The sequence below is a fragment of the Liolophura sinensis genome, chromosome 4 (genome assembly GCF_032854445.1).
Source record: "Liolophura sinensis isolate JHLJ2023 chromosome 4, CUHK_Ljap_v2, whole genome shotgun sequence".
NCBI lineage: Eukaryota > Metazoa > Mollusca > Polyplacophora > Chitonida > Chitonidae > Liolophura > Liolophura sinensis.
The window spans coordinates 1,232,749-1,252,136 of record NC_088298.1 but is presented as its reverse complement, the minus strand read 5'-3'; the positions used below and the strand labels follow the sequence as shown (position 1 = coordinate 1,252,136).

General features: G+C 37.6%; 1 protein-coding gene across 2 annotated transcripts in view; it reads left to right on the top strand.

The window, feature by feature from the left end:
* Positions 1–19,388, top strand: part of LOC135464659 (myosin-IIIb-like) — a 70,463-nt gene that overhangs the window by 29,627 nt on the left and 21,448 nt on the right. For both annotated transcript variants that reach the window (XM_064742145.1, XM_064742144.1), the window contains exons 10-24: positions 604–720; positions 1,929–2,033; positions 3,558–3,641; positions 4,810–4,960; positions 6,355–6,505; positions 7,600–7,711; positions 8,661–8,787; positions 9,359–9,578; positions 10,554–10,695; positions 11,184–11,337; positions 12,142–12,230; positions 12,745–12,874; positions 13,491–13,630; positions 18,317–18,331; positions 19,073–19,111. In XM_064742145.1, the coding sequence (XP_064598215.1) occupies positions 604–720; positions 1,929–2,033; positions 3,558–3,641; positions 4,810–4,960; positions 6,355–6,505; positions 7,600–7,711; positions 8,661–8,787; positions 9,359–9,578; positions 10,554–10,695; positions 11,184–11,337; positions 12,142–12,230; positions 12,745–12,874; positions 13,491–13,630; positions 18,317–18,331; positions 19,073–19,111 (1,776 nt within the window). The remainder of the gene's footprint in view (positions 1–603; positions 721–1,928; positions 2,034–3,557; positions 3,642–4,809; positions 4,961–6,354; positions 6,506–7,599; positions 7,712–8,660; positions 8,788–9,358; positions 9,579–10,553; positions 10,696–11,183; positions 11,338–12,141; positions 12,231–12,744; positions 12,875–13,490; positions 13,631–18,316; positions 18,332–19,072; positions 19,112–19,388) is intronic.

Sequence of the window (19,388 nt, the reverse complement as noted above, 5' to 3'; positions counted from 1 at the left end):
GTACTGAAACTTACAATTTTCCAGCAAAATATCATCCTGTGTTCCACGCAGACTTCAAAACACCTTTCTAAAATCAACAAAACTCACAGAATCAGAAAAAATGGGCAACCTAGTCATGGACGAAATTTAGGGTCATTTGGGGAAACTTATGCCGCTTGCACAAAGGAATTGTAAGGTCATTGTAAAGATTTGAAGTTATACAATTGCAATCATAGGCCAAATTTGATTTGTACATAAAAGTGCTGGTTCTTACCTTCATTTTCGAAAGAGTTTGTAACAACTTTTTAGAGAATTACGTTGCACATCTTTGCAAACCGAGTGGAAAATTACTAACAGTATACTTATAAAGGCAGGTTTTTGTATGTATTGTTAATTATTGGGGGGATCGTAAATATTTACGACTTTGTCAACCCGATCGTAATTTCTGATTATAAGTTACAACTGTCTTAGCTTACAATCCCTTCGTGCAAGACTGTGTTGATTGTAAGTTAAGACTACAATCCTCATCCTGGTGATTGATAATCAACTTAAGCGATGTGTGTGGATAAGCAGAATGTGGCCAAGGCAAATCTTGTTGACGGTGTTGTTGTTGTGTGTTGACAGGAAGCCATAGTGACTCAGCTGTTTGGTCGCTACATCCAGACACAGATCTACACATATATCGGGGACATACTGCTGGCAGTCAACCCCTTCACACCCATGACCATCTACACTGAAGAGGTAGGCAGCAGGGGACACAGTTTTTACTTGAAATAAGACGACCAAAATGTTGGAAGATATTCCAGCGTAGTACATTTATAAAATTTCACTATTAAGTTGCCTGTAAGTTTCTGTAGTCCATAGAGTAGTATCAACACTTGTGGTGAAATGACGTATCAGTCTGCTTCAAATGAAGTGGTGAATCCTCACTGCCATAGTCTACTGTGATTAGAAATACTCACCTTTAAAGGAGAAGAAAACTTCAATTACAAACAAATACCAATGAAAAGAGTAAGCATTTCCTCACAGGTGCATGCCATAAAAAAAATTTTAATACGTACTTCAAGATGATAAATTATAAATTAAGTCAGCGGCAAAATCCACTGTGGGCAACTCCATTTTGCCTAAGAACTAGTCCTGAAGTCTTCTGTGTTAGGAGGAGAATTTCTGTCGGAGATCTCCGAAGCGCAGTTCGTACATTTCCGGTAGAACTCTTCTTTCCAGAAGGTAGCGAACAGTACAGTTTGTTTTCCATTTGACGATCAGGAAACTGGAACTTTGAACGTAGGTTCAAAGTTTACACGAGCAAGCTGGCAGTTTTGACGACTTTCATTGGCTGAGAGGCAACACACCCCCAGCATAAATTACAGGGTGTTAAAGATGGAGGACGAGATGGACTGAGTGATTTATGCCAGCTTTGCCGTTTTCAGACTTCACGTGTGTGGCAAGGAAAAATCGCAAAATTATGCAGCAGGCACCACCAGATAGAAAAAATGTGCTCTTTTCAGCCCATAGTGTCATGTTTTTAAGTTTTCTTCCCCTTTAATGTATAAGAGTGTGTGGTCACATCATCTTGATGAGGCTTTGTCAGCTATTTGGTTGAGTACAGCAGCCATTTTTTCATACACCCAGTATACACATGCAGGTAACTCAGGTAACTCGATCCATGAACCTATGCCAGCATCATGTCAAGGGGAAATTTTTAGTTTCCATGGAAACCATTATTGATAGATACTGTATTTGACATTGGTACATAAAAATGGATTTGGTTAGTATGTACCTTCAGTATATTGTGATTAATGTAATGAGAATTTTCGGTGGACAGAGCTAATATACATATACATGTAGCTGAAGTGTTCCAGTGGTATCAGGTGTCAAATTGGGGCTTGCTTTAGTGGAGTACACCTGTGATTTGGCCTATAATTGCGTGCTGTTGTTGTTGTTTTCAGTACTCCAAGAAGTATTGCAATGCGGCCAAAAGCGACCATCCCCCTCATATCTTTGCTGTGGCTGATCAAGCTTACCAGATGATGATGCACAACAAAATAAACCAGGTATAGCCACAATCACACAGTAATAAGTTTAAATTAACTACCCTGATTCCTCAACCTTTTAATATATGAAAGAGCAGCTTTTAGTGCAGTTTGTACACATTTTTAATTCATTTTCATAGAAAAACTGCATTGGTTGTTTTTTCCAGTTTCATAGCTTCAGAAAAAAAGATAATTGTTTCAGTTAACACAGAAGAATGCGTTCAGAGTATGCCTGAATAAACATGCAAACAGTGTGAAGAATTAGTGATTAATTGAACCTGTTAAATAAGAAAACCCCTCTTTCATGTGAAGTAAATAGCACTCTCTGAACAAGGCTTATATATTGTTCTGTTTTCAAAGTGACTAGTCATATTTGATAAGTCGATAATGACAAATTGCAAATGTGTCTGCGTAAATCCCCGGGATTACGATTGTAGCCTGAGGTTAAGATCGACACTTTTGCACGAAGGGATTGTAAGCTACGAAAAATCAGAATTAGCTTGACTCTGTTGTAAATATTTACTATCACCCCAAAATTATGGTTAAGTAAGTATACAAATACTTAACTTAGGTGTAGTGTTAGTAATTTTTAACTCTGGTTTCCACAGATGTGCAGTGTAACCGTTTCAAACAGATGTTACGAGATTATTTTCAAATGTTGATGTTGTTTTGTAGCTGCTTAGTCATTGTGATGTAGAACTCTTTGGAAGGTGAAGGCAGGAAAATGCTCTGCACTGGAACATTTTCCATGGACACAGGCCACTATCATGTTTGAGTCTAAACTCGCTCCGCAAAATTACAATCACCTTTCAGTTACTTTGTTCAAGCATGTGTGTTTAAGTTTAGAGTCAGTCGTAAACTTGATTATAGGTACGATCTCCAGGCAAGCTTGCGCTGACGCCTAGTCCACAAAGCCCTTTAGGATTTAAGTCGAAATTTTAAAATTCTGCTCAATGCTTAGTTTTTGTTACTGAAGGTTGCAATTTGGACACACTAATTGTCTGAAGATAACATTGATGAAGGTACAAAATTTGAATTTCTAAATCCCCAAAGGTAAGCTTTGAGATCATATTTCAAATTTTGACTTACACATACGTCAGAAACGGCTTTGTGAAATTGGTCGTAAGTACGCAGAGTGAATCTGGCTCTGGTGGCAGCTTTACGTCGGAAGGTTTGTCAGGCGCCAATCGAAGGGCAGTGCTGTGGTCGTGGCACTCCAGTTACCTCGACCCCACACCCATAATCCTGACTCCTGCAATATAGTGAGCATTTTTGAGTACAGGGTTAAGCAGCAGTCAATGTTTAGTAATGGCTGTATAGTCATTTAGACTTTGGAACATGAGGAGGTTTCTGATTTTACCTGATTTCGATAGTTCTGTTCAAAAAGATATTAGAAAGGTGTTTGAATGGTTCTTGGGAATGAAAGGTCATATGTTGTATCAAAAATGTGAATTTGATTTCCAAAATTTGATTAGGCGAAATATCATAAGTAATATGTAAATAGTTGTGCCTATATTTGTATGTACATTTTTGCCATATTTTCAGTGTATTGTCATCAGTGGGGAGTCAGGAGCTGGGAAGACAGAAAGTGCAAATCTGCTGGTACAACAGCTGACTCAACTGGGCAAGGTATGAGATTACCAAAGAACTGGTACATTGCTAAGACTGAAATACCAGCCCATTGATTTCACTTTAGTGGCAACATTTACTTCTGTTTATTTGGCTGTGTGAACCCTGCTCGTATGTTAACCTTTGGCAGAGTTTATGAAATTATATAATTTAAAAAGAGCTAATAAAAAAAAAATTTGAAAGAAAGTCATTGTTTGAGACTCGTCGTTTGGTTAACTAGAAGAAATGAGGACAAACTCTGATCAGCTCAGCATGAGAATATTTACTTTGATGAGCATGAGGACAAAAAGGAAATTTACAAGTTTCTCTGCATTATTTTATATGCATTTTTTTTTTGATTTGTTTCAGTCACATAGATTTGTAACTTAGTTCACAAAAAGAAAGGTCACATAACACATTAGAAAAAGTTGTCGACCATGTACAATATTGATATACTGGAGAAGACAAGCGTGTCATCTGTGAAAGGAACTGATAATAAACTTGTTTTTGGATTTCTTCCTATCTTTAGTCCCCAAATCAAACACTGGAAGACAAAACGTGATATCAGTGAAAAGCATTGATAAAAAGTTGGTTTTGAATACAGGCATACATACACGTATAGCTGTGTTTACATTTTCAATACATTCATACTTGCACATATATCTATGTTTACGTTTTCAATACATTCATACTTACACATATATCTATGTTTACATTTTCAATACATTCATACATACATGTTTATCTGTTTATGTTTTCAATACATTTATACATACACGTATATCTATGTTTACGTTTTCAATACATGCATACATGCATGTATATCTGTTTATGTTTTCAATACATTTATACATACATGTGTACATGTATATCTATGTTTACGTTTTCAATACATTCATACATTCACGTATATCTATGTTCACGTTTTCAATACATTTATACATACACGTATATCTATGTTTACTTTTTCAATACATTCATACATACACGTATATCTGTTTACGATTTCAATACATTTATACATACACATATATCTATGTTTACGTTTTCAATACATTTATACATACACGTATATCTATGTTTACGTTTTCAATACATTTATACATACACATATATCTATGTTTACATTTTCAATACATTCATACATACATGTATATCTATGTTTACGGATTTCTTCCTAATACTTTAGGCCCCAAACCGAACACTGGAAGACAAGATCCTTCAGGTCAACCCCCTGATGGAGGCGTTCGGAAATGCCAAGACTGTGATTAATGACAACTCTAGCCGATTTGGCAAATACCTCGAGATGATCTTCACAACCAGCGGCAAAGTCATAGGAGGTCAGTAGTGTAGGGGGTCAACCGTGGCACATAATAGGTCATCTGTGGCACATAATGAGTCAACCATAGTGTGTAATGGGTCATCCATAGCATGTAATGGATCAACTGTTGCATATAATGGGTCAACCGTGGCATATAATGAGTCAACCATGGCACATAATGGGTCAACCATGGCACATAATGGGTCAACCATGGCTCATAATGGGTCATCCATGGCACATAATGGGTCAACCATGGCTCATAATGGGTCGTCCATGGCACATACTGGGTCAACCAAGGCACATAATGGGTCAACCATGGCACATAATGGGTCAACCGTGGCATATAATGGGTCAACCATGGCATATAATGGGTCAACCATGGCACATAATGGGTCAACCATGGCACATAATGGGTCAGCCGTAGCATGTAATGGATCATCCATAGCATGCTTTGGATCAGCCATGGCATATAATGGGTCAACCATGGCACATAATGGGTCAACTATAATGGGTCAACCATGGCACATAATGGGTCAGCCGTAGCATGTAATGGATCATCCATAGCATGCTTTGGATCAACCGTGGCATATAATGGGTCAACTATGGCATATAATGGGTCAACCATGGCACATAATGGGTCAACCATAATTGGTCAACCGTGGCATATAATGGGTCAACCATGGCACATAATGGGTCAACCGTAGCATGCAGTGGATCATCCATAGCATACAGTGGATCAACTGTGTGATGTAATGGGTCAACCATGGCATATAATGGGTCAACCATGAAATATAATGGGTCAACCATGGCATATAATGACATATCTCTCCAGATGCATGCAAGTTCAAAATTAGGCAGGAAGTGTATATTCCTCCACTCTCACAGTTCATGGAAATATGCCGCATACAGAAAGTTTGTCAGTAATTGCCAAAAGTTGGTGGTTTAAAACTAGCACTCTGGTTTCCTGCACCCTCAAAACTGACTATAATAGAGAAAGTGAAAAGTTGTTAAGTTTGGCATTAAACAACAAGGGAGACGTCAGAAAGGAGGAGAGCACGTATGCTTTGTGAACTCATAGTTTTCGACTGTTTTAAACCGACTGACGTTGCTTTTGCTGGAAATGTTGTCAGCCAAAAGCTCTGTAGGATTTGAGAAGGCCAGACTAGAAATACTGAAGATGTACATTGATAATTATGGGAATTCTTTTTGCTTTCTCTATGCTTACCTGGCATGTTTCAGTTTCGTAGACTTGACCTCATTCCTAAAGGTAAAGCTGGTTTGTGGCTAAGTTGGTTACAAGGTCTTTTTGAGAATTCAGTACATCTGAATTTATTGATAACAGATAAAGTACTACGGTGTAAAAACAAGTTTAATGTGTGTGTGTGTGTGTTTTTTTTTTGTCTTCCCATTTAGCCAAAATAACGGAGTATTTATTGGAGAAGTCTCGGGTGATCCACCAGGCTCGTGGGGAGCAGAACTTTCACATATTTTACTACCTCCATGATGGACTGGGTCATGATGACCGGGAGTCCAGGTATCATCTCAAAGACAGTAATTACTACAGGTGAGTTAGTTTATAGTATATCTTTTTGTCATTTCTTCTCAAAATTCTGAAGTATGAATTGGAACCAGACGAACAGTGAATGGACTGAGAATAGACATAGCATGGAGTTTTGGTGACAGTGTGTCAGTGACAAGAATGGGTCTTTGGTCTCGTACTGGGCTTTTTATTGGCCCCTTCCTGGCATGTATTTGCACCTGGGGTGTATTTGTACCTGGGGTGTATTTGCACCTGGCATGAATTTGCACCTGGGGTGTATTTTTACAGCTGTGGTGTATTTGTACCTGAGATGTATTTGAATCACTGTTCTTGTGTTACTCCCACACAAGAACATGATTTTGAATGGCAAAAATTTTACTTGAGGTCACTGTTTGTTTAAATCGGGGTGCAACACGAATTATATTGAAGTAAAATGACCTCTGTGCTTTCATTTTTTTTTTTTACACTTGCACATTGGTATCATCTGACATGAGAACACTGTACCCAGGTTACACACCTGTGTGGACTCAAATACATCTATGGATTGTCCGATCTAGTCTCATACTCAAAATTTCTGGCCCCGGGATCACAAAACGATCTTAGACTTCAGTCAAAATTTCATATCACTGTAAAATTGTTATGTCTTAAATAACAAGGTCAAAATATTGTTTGCAGTCATAAATTCTGGGTGACTCATTGTAATACAAATTTAAAACAGCTAAAATAATGGAAAACAACATAGGAAGATTTATGATTAAAATTTTGACGTAAGTCTAAGATTGTTTCGTGATCCAGGGGCCTGGTCAATTAACACTGATAGGTGAATAACATCTTGTGACTTAAATTTCTAGAAAAATAATAAGAAAAACTCAAATCCATTTTAAAATATTTTTATAAATAAAGTTAAGTGTTAAGAAACATTTCTATGTATTTTAAGGGATGGGTATTTTTTCTTTTTCTTTAAATTAGCAGTTATTCAAATTAATAGCTGCTACAAGATCCTGTTTAGTGTGCTCTGTCTGTCTGTCAAAACTTTTTATCATTTAAATATGTGACATTAACTTAACAACTGGCCCAAGTACAAACTAGATGACAGTTGCAATTTTGTTGTTCATCAGGTATTTGGATGGGTACCACACCCAGGTTCCTGACATTTCTTCCATCTCAGTGAACCGGGTCAAGTTTAAGGCCATCCAGCACTGCTTTGAAATCATCGGATTCAAGGCCCAGGTATGGTAATGAGTATTAACCAAGTTAACCAAAAGAGAGTGAAAAATAAATGGCTACTAACAAACAGATTTGGTTTACAATGCAACAAAGGAACAATGCAACTTTATTATGTAATAATAAAGAAATCAGGTTATCTCTGTGTGTCTATGTGATGAGCTTTGAGTCCTCTTGCCGGATTCATTATCAAATGGATAACAGTTAACTTTTGTTTCAAATAAAATAAATGATATACAGTGGAATATTTAGATATTAGCAGTCAGCCATTTTGGTGTTTACTGGTAACCAAGTTGTTCACATCACAATACAACAACAGCGTCACAAACATAGATGTGCATGTATCATTTGAAAGCACTTTTGATACCTTAATTTCTTCATTATTATCACTAAACAACGCTACGAATAAGAATCGGAAGCTGTAGTGTATTTCTTGTATATATTCACTACACAATTTCCTTTGGCTTAATACTGGCTGCCGTCGTATAAGTGAAATACTGTTGAGGACGGTGTATAAGTCCAATCTTAAAAATAAATAAATTTTTTTATCTGTTAGATATTTTGAATGTTACGAAAGTTCAAATTTATGAGGGTTAGCCTCTAATGAGTGTTTGACCGGTGTTTATATGTGTCTCCTGCCCCATCGGTGGCCTAGTGGTTCAAGTGTCCACCTTGAAGTCGGAAAATCATGGATCAAATCCAGGTCTGGTCATGCCAAAGACTGGTGTTTGTTTCTGCTTGATTTAGCACTGCATGCTGCTTCAGTGGCAGCAGCACTTTGGCGGCATAGACTCGCCCTGCCACTAGAAGACACAGTATACATGTATGTACTACACTCAACTAATGACATGTCGTCATCGTCGTCACAAGACTGAAAAATTGCTAAAGTATGACGCAAAACCCCAAGCATAGATACATCCATACATGTACTCATCTGTCTCTTTACCCCTGACAGGACGTGGCATCTGTGTACAGCATTTTGTCCTCCATCTTACACATTGGTAACATAGAGTTCATGGCACAAGAACAACAGCATTCCGGAGACTCCTGTACAGTCACCAACATGTCACTTCTTGACAATGGTAAGCTGTTCTTCATGGCCATGTTTCAGTCAAAAACACTTTGACAATGCTTTTCTCTAGAGAGTTCCCACTTTTTTTTACCAACATTGTGAATTGACAAGTATCCTTGATCAGTGAATTTTTAAAATACAGAGGAAACCAGCAATTAAAAATTTTTTAAAATAATTTTCCCCAAGCTATCATTTTAGCCCGAGGCACCCTGTTTTTTTTCCATCCATAAAACTGATGGGCATGGTATAGGCCTAGGTATAGGTGAACTCTGTGCCTGCCATTAAGCTATAGTCAAGTAAATAACATCACTCCTGAAAATATTTCATTTCATATTTGTTAATTTGTGAAACTGATTGACACTTTTTGCTTAAGGTGTTGAAAGTTTACAATTTTCTTTTTGAGAAATTCAGGTTTTTACTATTAATAAGCAAACATCCTCTCTCAAAGAGGCAAGACATGGATGTGGAATTTTCAAATTTATGCAGGATTAAAATTAAATAATATTGATATTTACTTTGCCGTAGAATTGCTTTTGAAAGAAGAATGTTGTGTAGATTATGCGTTGTTTTATCTCCTGCAGTGTCTCAGCTGCTAGGAATTGACCACAAGGATTTCCTGGAGGCGTTGACGACATCAGGCATGGTAACGAGAGGGGAGATAATCATCCGCAACAATTCCGTACGAGAGGCGGTGAACGCGCGGGATGCCATGGCTAAGGCGCTGTACGGCCGTCTTTTCAGCTGGATCGTCAACAAAATCAACATCCTGCTGAGACCGCAGAAACACCAGGATAAAAAAGAGTGAGTGCTATAGGTGCCGCTGCTGCTGCACTCTAAAGGTGCAAACAAGGTGGTTGAAAAAAGTTTGGAAAACCTGGAAAAAATCTAAATAAAAATTGTATGCATTTGTGAGGAGCCTTGGAAATTTTAGTGTACAGTAGAGTAAAAGAAATATGTAGAAAGACAAATAACTGCTTTTGTTCGCATCAGTATTGCTAATGGCATGTTCACATGGTGAGATTTGCAGCATCAGTATTGCTAATGCCACGTCCACACAGTGTGATAAGCAGTGTCAGTATTGCTGATGCAATGTCCTCACGGTGTGATTGACAGTATCAGTATTGCTAATGCCGCGTCCACACGGTGTGATTGGCAGTATCAGTATTGCTAATGCCACGTTCACATGGTGAGATTGGCAGTATCAGTGTTGCTAATGCCACGTCCACACTGTGTGATTGGCAGTATCAGTATTGCTAATGCCGCGTCCACACGGTGTGATTGGCAGTATCAGTATTGCTAATGCCACATTCACACAGTGTGATGGGCAGTATCAGTATTGCTAATGCCGCGTCCACACGGTGTGATTGGCAGTATCAGTATTGCTAATGCCATGTTCACACAGTGTGATTGGCAGTATCAGTATTGCTAATGCCACGTCCACGCGGTGTGATTGGCAGTATCATTATTGCTAAAGCCACGTCCACACGTTGTGATTGGCAGTATCAGTATGTCAAATTTTGAGAACATGTTGTTTGGTTGACAAAGATTTACTCTGTTTCACATGATTTGCTGATCTTGACATTAATCAAGGGAAAATTCATAATTTTGTTACAATTTTGTTGAATAGTGCAAGATTGTATGACAAATTTCAGATAAATTGGAGAAATTTGCATAGTTTTTCCAGTAAAAGTTAGTCATGGATGATAGAGTTAAGTCTACATATACAGCCTTCTGTGAAAATGGTTGTCAACTTTTATCTCATTTTTCATTTCCCAGGGAGGATAGTTTAGTTGTGAGCCTTCTGGATATCTTTGGGTTTGAGAATTTCCACCGGAACTCGTTTGAGCAGCTGTGTATTAACATTGCCAATGAGCAGCTTCAGTACTACTTTAATCAGCATATCTTTGCCTGGGAAATGGTGCGTACATCAAACTGTGTGGATTAAAACATGCTAAAGACGTATTTAATGAGGAGAATTTGGATTTCAATGGAATCTTTTCTTAAATTGAGTCATCAGTGTGGTAAAAATAACCATGCATAACATAGTGTGTATTGTTTTTGTTCAGTATGCTAGGAGATAAAAGTTTAAAGCAAGAATAATATGCTTTTGAAATTGACAGAAACATGTTGTTTTTTGGTTTGATGCCAATTTTAATATGGATTTTATTGACAAGATAACATAAAAATGCAATAAAAACCAAGTATTCTGATCTTGTCAATGTTTTCAACAAGAAAAATTGCTGGGACATCACATTACAATAAATTAGATGCTTTAAAGTTGTATTTTCATTTTTCTACACTCCGACGACATTGGAAAAAGATGTATTCTGCCCATCAATGAACAGTTTAAATTGGTGTGGCCTAATGTTTATAATTTTAATCTTTGTGTTGTCGTGAACACCTCAGCAAGAGTACCTGAATGAAGGCATTGATGGAAGTGTGATCAAGTTTGTGGACAATCGGCCTGTGCTGGACATGTTCCTGGCCAAACCCATGGGCCTCTTAGCCCTACTGGATGAGGAGAGCAATTTCCCAAGGGCGAGTGACCAGACGCTTGTTGGTACGTCATACAGAAATGTTATTATGTAACTCTGTTATGTTGCGGAGCCGGTCATGGCTGCATGGCTGAAATAATCAATCGCTAGGGCAAACTCGATAGGGGTTTTATGCTATTCTGGGACAGGAAATGTGCAGAGTTCGTCTGGACCTGGGTTCAAACCCATGTCTGGTCATACCAATGACTTTTAAAAATGGTACCTGCTGCTGCCTCTTCTGGCGCTCTGCACCAAGACGTTTCAGCAGAGAAACAGGACTGCTTGACTCGGTGTCAGTGTAATGTGACTGGGTGAGGTGTTATGTCTGGTACGGGTTCAGTCAAGAGGGTCTGCTGCGGCAACCTGCGGATGATCAAGGGTTTCGCCTGGGCTTTGCCCGGTTTCCTTCAACAGAAATGCTGGCTGCCGTCGTATAAGTGAAATACTCCTCAGTACGGTGTAAAACACCAATCAAATAAATCAATAAATCAATGCGGTGGCTGTGAGTTCAAGTCCATAGCAGCTCATGCTGGCGTCCTCTTTGGTAGCATGTTAGAATGTCTGCTGGCTGCTATCATGCACATGTAAGTGATATGATGTAAAAAACCTGTAAAATAAAGAAATCCTTCCCCTGGGCAAAGAAAAATGGACGCAACCTGTGGGCATAAAAATAATATAGGTGGTATGTCAGGTGTGTATTGGAAAGGCTGTCGATGACTTTAGGCACTTTAAGATCCTCCAGTTGTAAACTTGATATTCATTGTTTATATTAAATATTTTAGAGTGTGACATTAAACATTATGTCAGTTTTGTCGCATTTTATTTTACAGACAAATTCCATCAGAACATCAAGTCCTCCCACTATATCAGGCCAAAGGGAGACAACCTCATCTTTTGCATCAATCACTACGCTGGCAAGGTTTGTACTTAGTGTACTGTCGAATAACAATTAATGTTGGGTCATTACACTGCAAGTTCACTTGAAAAAAGGTCATTTACCCAGTAGCTGAAGAAACTTCTGTGTTACCTGTATCTCTGTGTTACCTGTATCTCTGTGTTGTCTGTATCTCTGTGTTACCTGTATCTCTGTTTTGCTGGTATCTGTGTTACCTGTATCTCTGTGTTGCCTGTATCTCTGTGTTGCCTGTATCTCTGTGTTGCCTGTATCTCTGTGTTGCCTGTATCTGTTTTGCTGGTATCTCTGTGTTGCCTGTATCTCTGTGTTGCCTGTATCTCTGTTTTGCCTATATCTCTGTGTTACCTGTATCTCTGTTTTGCCGGTATCTCAGCATCGTGCAAACGTGCGAAAAGGTTGAATTACAGTACCTTCTGAAATAACCTCAGCTCACCTTACCATGAATCTTGCAAAATTAGCGACTTATTCCTGGATGACATTTTGATGAAACTGGTGAAATGGAAATTGTATGTTGCAGGTTGCATACAGCGGTTACGGGTTCCTGGAGAAGAATCGTGACCGCTTTCCTGTGGAAATTCTCAACTTGTTACGAATGTCGGAAGTGCCTGTAGTCAGAACGCTGTTCCAGAACCCACTTACAAGGACAGGTGAAGTAACAACAACAACAGTTTTACTTACTGAAACAAGACAGTTACAAATTGCTTATTACAGCTGAAAGTTTGCCCTTCAAAAAGTCTTCAGAGTCAAATAACAGTAAATGTTACTTCTGGCGAAACATTTGGAGAAGTTCAATTTTTCAAACAAACCTCAGAACTGCTTGCTAAGACCATTAAAACTTTAACAGCCAGGCAAAGTAAATACCCTAGTCATTGATGAAATGTTAGGTCAAATACAGTATGTCCTTATCAACGTTTATTTGATTGGTGTTTTATGCTGTACTTAAGAATATTTGGCTTAATTATGTGACGGCAGCCAGCATTATAGTGGAAGGAAACTAGGCATTTTTCTTGAAATGTTAAAAATTAAAAAAACCTATTTACCGTATGATATGTATCATTTTCATGGAGTCCATAAAAATCCTAAGACAAAGGCAAGTCTGGGCATTCTTAAAGTCATAACATGACCTCCGTGATATGATTCTTATATATAGTGTTTAACAGAACACCAAATAAAATCTCTCTATTCTCTATTTGACCCCTCCCAATTAGCTAGCTCCCTGTACCTCCCTGATAGACCTTGATCTTTCTTGTTCATTTTCTTCAGGTAACCTTGCCTATGGGAGCACTGGGTCATCCAAGGGGTCAAGTTCAAGGTCATCGGCAATCAACTCTCCAGTCAGTGGAACCAATACCCTAAACCTATACACAATGAAGAGTGCTTCAGGCAGTTTGGGAGGAAGCAGGGTAAGGGGCTACTGGAATAAGGTCTACATAAGGAATATCCAGAATGGCTGACATCTTGTGTAACACTGTTTTGTATACTTACCATGTACTTGTTGAGTGGGTGGGGGGGGTGGGGTGGGGGGTGGAGGGGGGGGAAGGATTATCTGGATTTTATTTTAGGGGAGGGAGAGGGGACAAAAATTGCCAGGGTATCAACTATTCTTCTCTACAGTAACCATATTTCACTTCGTGGAGTAGATATGTATTTCAAATAAATCTTAGGTATATTCATAAATCAATACATATATTCAGATTTTTATTCAGTTGTCACATTTGTTAGAAGATAAATAGTGAAAGCCAAAGTGCACAAGTAAACATTATGTGATGCGTGTTTTTCCAGATTTATCAGTTTTTAGTAAGTATTTGTGGCATGTGGGAAAGTTTTAATCATTTTACTGCCATGTATCAAATACCCATACACTGACATGTACAATGCATATACCTGTACTGTACCTGCCGTTATCATTGTGATATAGCTATGTGAGGAAACTCGGGCCTCATATATCAGAGGCATACACTGGGCACACACACTGGCACAACAGGAGAAGGCCCCCGCTTTTTTTTTAGCACAGCACTGAAAATTTTATCAACAGACCCTAATTGTATGTGGCCAAATCATGTAATTTTAAGTTTATCTGCAAAGAAAAGTGGCTGAGTGTAGCTTAGTTTGGGAGTGCTTTATCATAGAAGTGCAGTTAATGAAATGTCACTCCTTGGATTTTAGGATTGATTTCATTTTCTGGAAACTGTGCTGAATGTTTGATCTGCTAAGGGATGAATTAGTTGTAAGAATGAAAGTTAGTTTTTCAGTACATTCACTGAGGAGGGTTGGTGGGACTACTGTACACGTAATTATGTCAGGCAATCATCCTTGGCATACAGGATCGTTCAGCCAATGGATTGGGAGTTACAGGTTTTCGTTCATTGTTCACATTGGTTTATTGGTTCAAAACATTCACTGGGGAAGGTCGGAGGTACTAGCGTTCACGTAATTGTTTCCTGGAATCAACCATCTTGCGTGCACAGTCCATTGTTCAGTCATTGGATTGGGAGTTATGGGGTTTCGTTCATTGTTCGCATTGTTCAATAAAGTACCCTCACCACATTGCGCACATATAGCTTTTGGTCCTATTAAAGGGCGCTCATGCGTTTGCCTGTTTAAATGTTGGGATTCACCAGCACTCTGCTATGCATTCATTCATTCACTCATTCATTCAACAGGACAGTAACAAAGGGAAGCAAATCTTGTAATTGATAAATTTACTTCTTTAGGAAGATTCCTAAATGATTCGTAACTGATGCGTGAAAAGGGCAAATAAGCTACACAAAAATAAACAGCATTCTTAATTCTGTTGAAAGTCCTTCATAGGTGTCTTGTAAGTTCATGATCATTCACACGTATCTGTTCTGCCAATAATGAAATTCTGTTCTGAAATGATTATGCTACCTTTACAGTTGGAACTGACAGCCTCGCGAATATTTATGAAGGTTTTATGAATACTTAAAAATCATTGCAAGATTATATCCAGTTTAAAACGAAATTTTTGAAATTGTCGCTGACACGAGAAATAGGACATGCATTTCAGTACGAATGCTCACGATTCAATATGAAAGACCACGCATGCATAGAGGATTAATTTATGACATTGATTCATAAAGGTCCAGCAAAACATTCATGTGAACGGAGCTTTAGGGTATATACTTGTACTTTACTGAATCTATAGGACTGTCACATTGGACTTGGATCATTGATTAAATGATCAGTCACTCCGAACCTGTATCTTTGATGTATACACATCATGCAAACCTGTGACTTTGATATATACACATGATGCAAACCTGTGACTCTGATATATACGCATGATGCAAACTTGTGACTGTGATATATACGCATGATGCAAACTTGTGACTGTGATATATACACATGATGCAAACCTGTGACTTTGATATATACACATGATGCAAACCTGTGACTTTGATATATACGCATGATGCAAACTTGTGACTTTGATATATATGCATAATGCAAAGCAGTGACTTTGATATATACACATGATGCAAACCTGTGACTTTGATATATACGCATGATGCAAACTTGTGACTTTGATATATATGCATAATGCAAAGCAGTGACTTTGATATATACACATGATGCAAACCTGTGACTTTGATGCAAACCTGTGACTTTGATATATACACATGATGCAAACCTGTGACTTTGATATATACGCATGATGCAAACTTGTGACTGTGATATATACGCATGATGCAAACTTGTGACTGTGATATATACACATGATGCAAACCTGTGACTCTGATATATACACATGATGCAAACCTGTGACTTTGATATATATGCATGATGCAAACTTGTGACTTTGATATATATGCATAATGCAAAGCAGTGACTTTGATATATACACGATGCAAACCTGTGACTTTGATATATACGCATGATGCAAACTTGTGACTTTGATATATATGCATAATGCAAAGCAGTGACTTTGATATATACACATGATGCAAACCTGTGACTTTGATATATACGCATGATGCAAACTTGTGACTTTGATATACACATAAAACAAACCTTGTCTTTGACATATACACATAATGCAAACCTGTGACTTTTTACTAATCCTCCATGTAGACTGTAGCTTGCGATTCTTGTATAATTTTATTTTGTGATGAATTAAAAGTATAATATTGTTTACTTGGTATATGCATGCATATGCTAGTGAAAATAATATCATAGTGTTTGAAACCTGAAGGAGATGTCTGCGATGTGGACAGTTGTATGTACATATGTAGCATGTTGAATAGATAACCAGCATGTTTCGTGTGATATGACGGATATTGAATTCATAATATTGAAGTGTGCATACAGTGCTCAGTATTTATTTGTGTATCTGTGTATTGTAAAATTGTGGTATGTGGCAAGGTCTCCCAGCAACCTGCTATAGTTGTGGGTTCACGTGGACTCTTTTCAGTTTCCTCCCATCGTCGTATAAGTGAAATATTTTTGAGCACAACGTAAGACATAAATTTCTATAAATAAATGATTAAAACAGTGATGTGAATATAAAAACCACAGCTAAACTTTTCTGCACAGCACTGCATGGTAAGTGCATGGTACTGAACAGAAAGACTCTGGAATGCAGTTGTCTCAAAAAATGACTGTGCATTTACCAGAATTTACCATCCCATTGCTACGCAGTACTGTAAGAGAGATTTATTTCATGTATTTATATCACTGGTGTTTTACGCTGTACTCAAGAATATTTCACTTACACGACGGTGGCCAGCATTATGTTGTTATGGGAAAATGGGCAGAGCCTGGAGGAAATCCACAACCATCCACAGGTTGCTGGCAGACCTCCCCACATACGGCTGGAGAGAGAGCCAGCATGACCTGGACGTGAACTCACAGCGACCGCATTGTTGAGAGGCTCTTAGGTCATTACGCTGCGCTAACGCAGCAACAGCTTGTCTATGTCCCATACATAGCACAAAATACCAATCCAGTAAATAAATCCATTTGCTATCGTGTAATCTTGAAAAAGTGTATACTGTAATTCTTTGACGTTTTCGCATGTTGTAAGCTGTTTATTCCAAAATCAAATTAAAAATACGCATAAATTTCACCGAAAGTTGCTCTTTTATCTGCAAAAAGGCTGAGGAATTAAGCTAATTGATTCATGTACAGTCCCAGTAGTTGGATTGTCATGGTACATGTGACTTAAAATGCTGTAAGTAGGAAGGTCTGTCAGCAGCCTTTAGATGGTTGAGGTTTCCCCCCGCCGTCATATCAGTGAAATATTGTTGAGTACGGTGTAAAACATCAGTCAAATAAAATAAATAAGTAAAATGAGTCTATTACAGTTTTCCAAAGGTGAAAAACCTGAGTATCATTTGTCCCTAGTTTAAATTCAACACTTGCAGATTGAACAGAGAATTTATGTCCATGCATTTCAATAAATTCAAGGTAAATTTTATTGGTTGTCCATATTGCATGATATTTGCACAAGATTTAGTAAGACGGGACATGGATTTCAGACAGAAAATGTACTTAGCACATGAACAAATAGTTGTCATCATATTGCATGATATGGAAATAAGGTGTTAAAGTAGCAGAGCTTCATGTTAGATTACACAGCCCCACAGATTAAATTATTCTTTATTCATCCCACTTCTGACACCATGTTTTATTTCCTGGCTGCTTTCCGGGCTACATGAGGATGGCAAACCTCTTCGTGGAACCAATATTTGCATGTCCAGCAGCCACTATTTATGGGTCTATTGACTTACCAGAGTAATTGAATAACGGATTATTGCTGGACTCCTCAGTCGTAATCCATTGTGTCTAAATTTAAATATTTATTCAGTTGAAAGAATTCTTTCTTTTGTTTCAAAACAAAAAATAAACTCTATGTATGCAGTGTAAAATATTTATTTCTATGTGTGCATCTTTCTTTGTTTAATTGTTGTCAGACTTTCTACAGTTCCTTAGTGTTACATTGAAATTTGTAAAATTGTGTGAGACTGTACATGTACATATTGTAATACCTTGTCAAGGTGTGCATTAATATTTGTAGCTCTGTAATTGTTGTGTGTCATGTGATATGTTCTGTTGTTGTTTGCTTGCAGATCTACAATATGGTTGTAAGTATTGAAACAATATCTAAAGAAAATCTGCATACACTTTTTGTCACTCATTCACACCTTGAAATACTTATCCTTAACCTTTTTCTTTCACTAAAATGCACAGTAAATAACTAATTTTTGTTAAAGGCCTTTTTCACATTTTAATTCTTTTACTTCAAATTTTCTTTGGTTGAAGTGTCTACTCTTCTTGAAGCAAGCCCCTGACAGACGCTGATACATAAATTTCTTGCAAACTTTGCTTCATTTTAAATCTTTCTGTACTTATAATTTAACACATTTCCAAATGCTTTGCTGACACCCTCACTTCTTTAGCCTTTATGCTAATTTAAAGTAGATCACTGAATTTCAACTGAAATAAACACTAACTTCTTTGGTGCAAATTTTCTCTAATATCTCAGTAGGTTAATTCTACTGTATTCTACATGTAAATGTTGCATTTTAAGTTAAAAACAATGTTTTTGGTTGAAAATACATACATTATATTTTATTGTTAGATAACATAATCTGAATTGATTTGCTTAATTATTGTCCAGTGTCCATATGTCCAAAGATTTTCAACATTCGGAGCAACCTTGACGAGAACACATTTTAATAAAATACTGGAATGCATGGATGATGACTTTTGCAGTCAGCACTCTAAGTGTACATGACCATCACCTTGACACTTGTAGCATGATGTTGATGTTGTTGCCATCATTGTTGTTTGGCTGTCATTGTCTGCTTTTCCCCTTTGTTTAGTCTCATAAAGGCCCAGGCCAAGTGATAAATAAAATACATGTAAGTACTTCAGATAAATAAGTGAACATTTATTTATAGCCAGTCTGTATTTATCTACTAATTATCCATTAATTATAATTAAGAAAACAACTGTTGAATTCAGTTTGGACTTTATATCATTGCCTAGGAAAAGATATTGATATCCCATTAACACTGATCAATGAAGAGCGCAATATTTTGCTTATCTGAGAAACACTGGCTTATGAATTTCTGTACAAACCAAATTTTGATTTGACGATCAATTTAAACCATGACTTAAATGTTTATACTTGTCAGA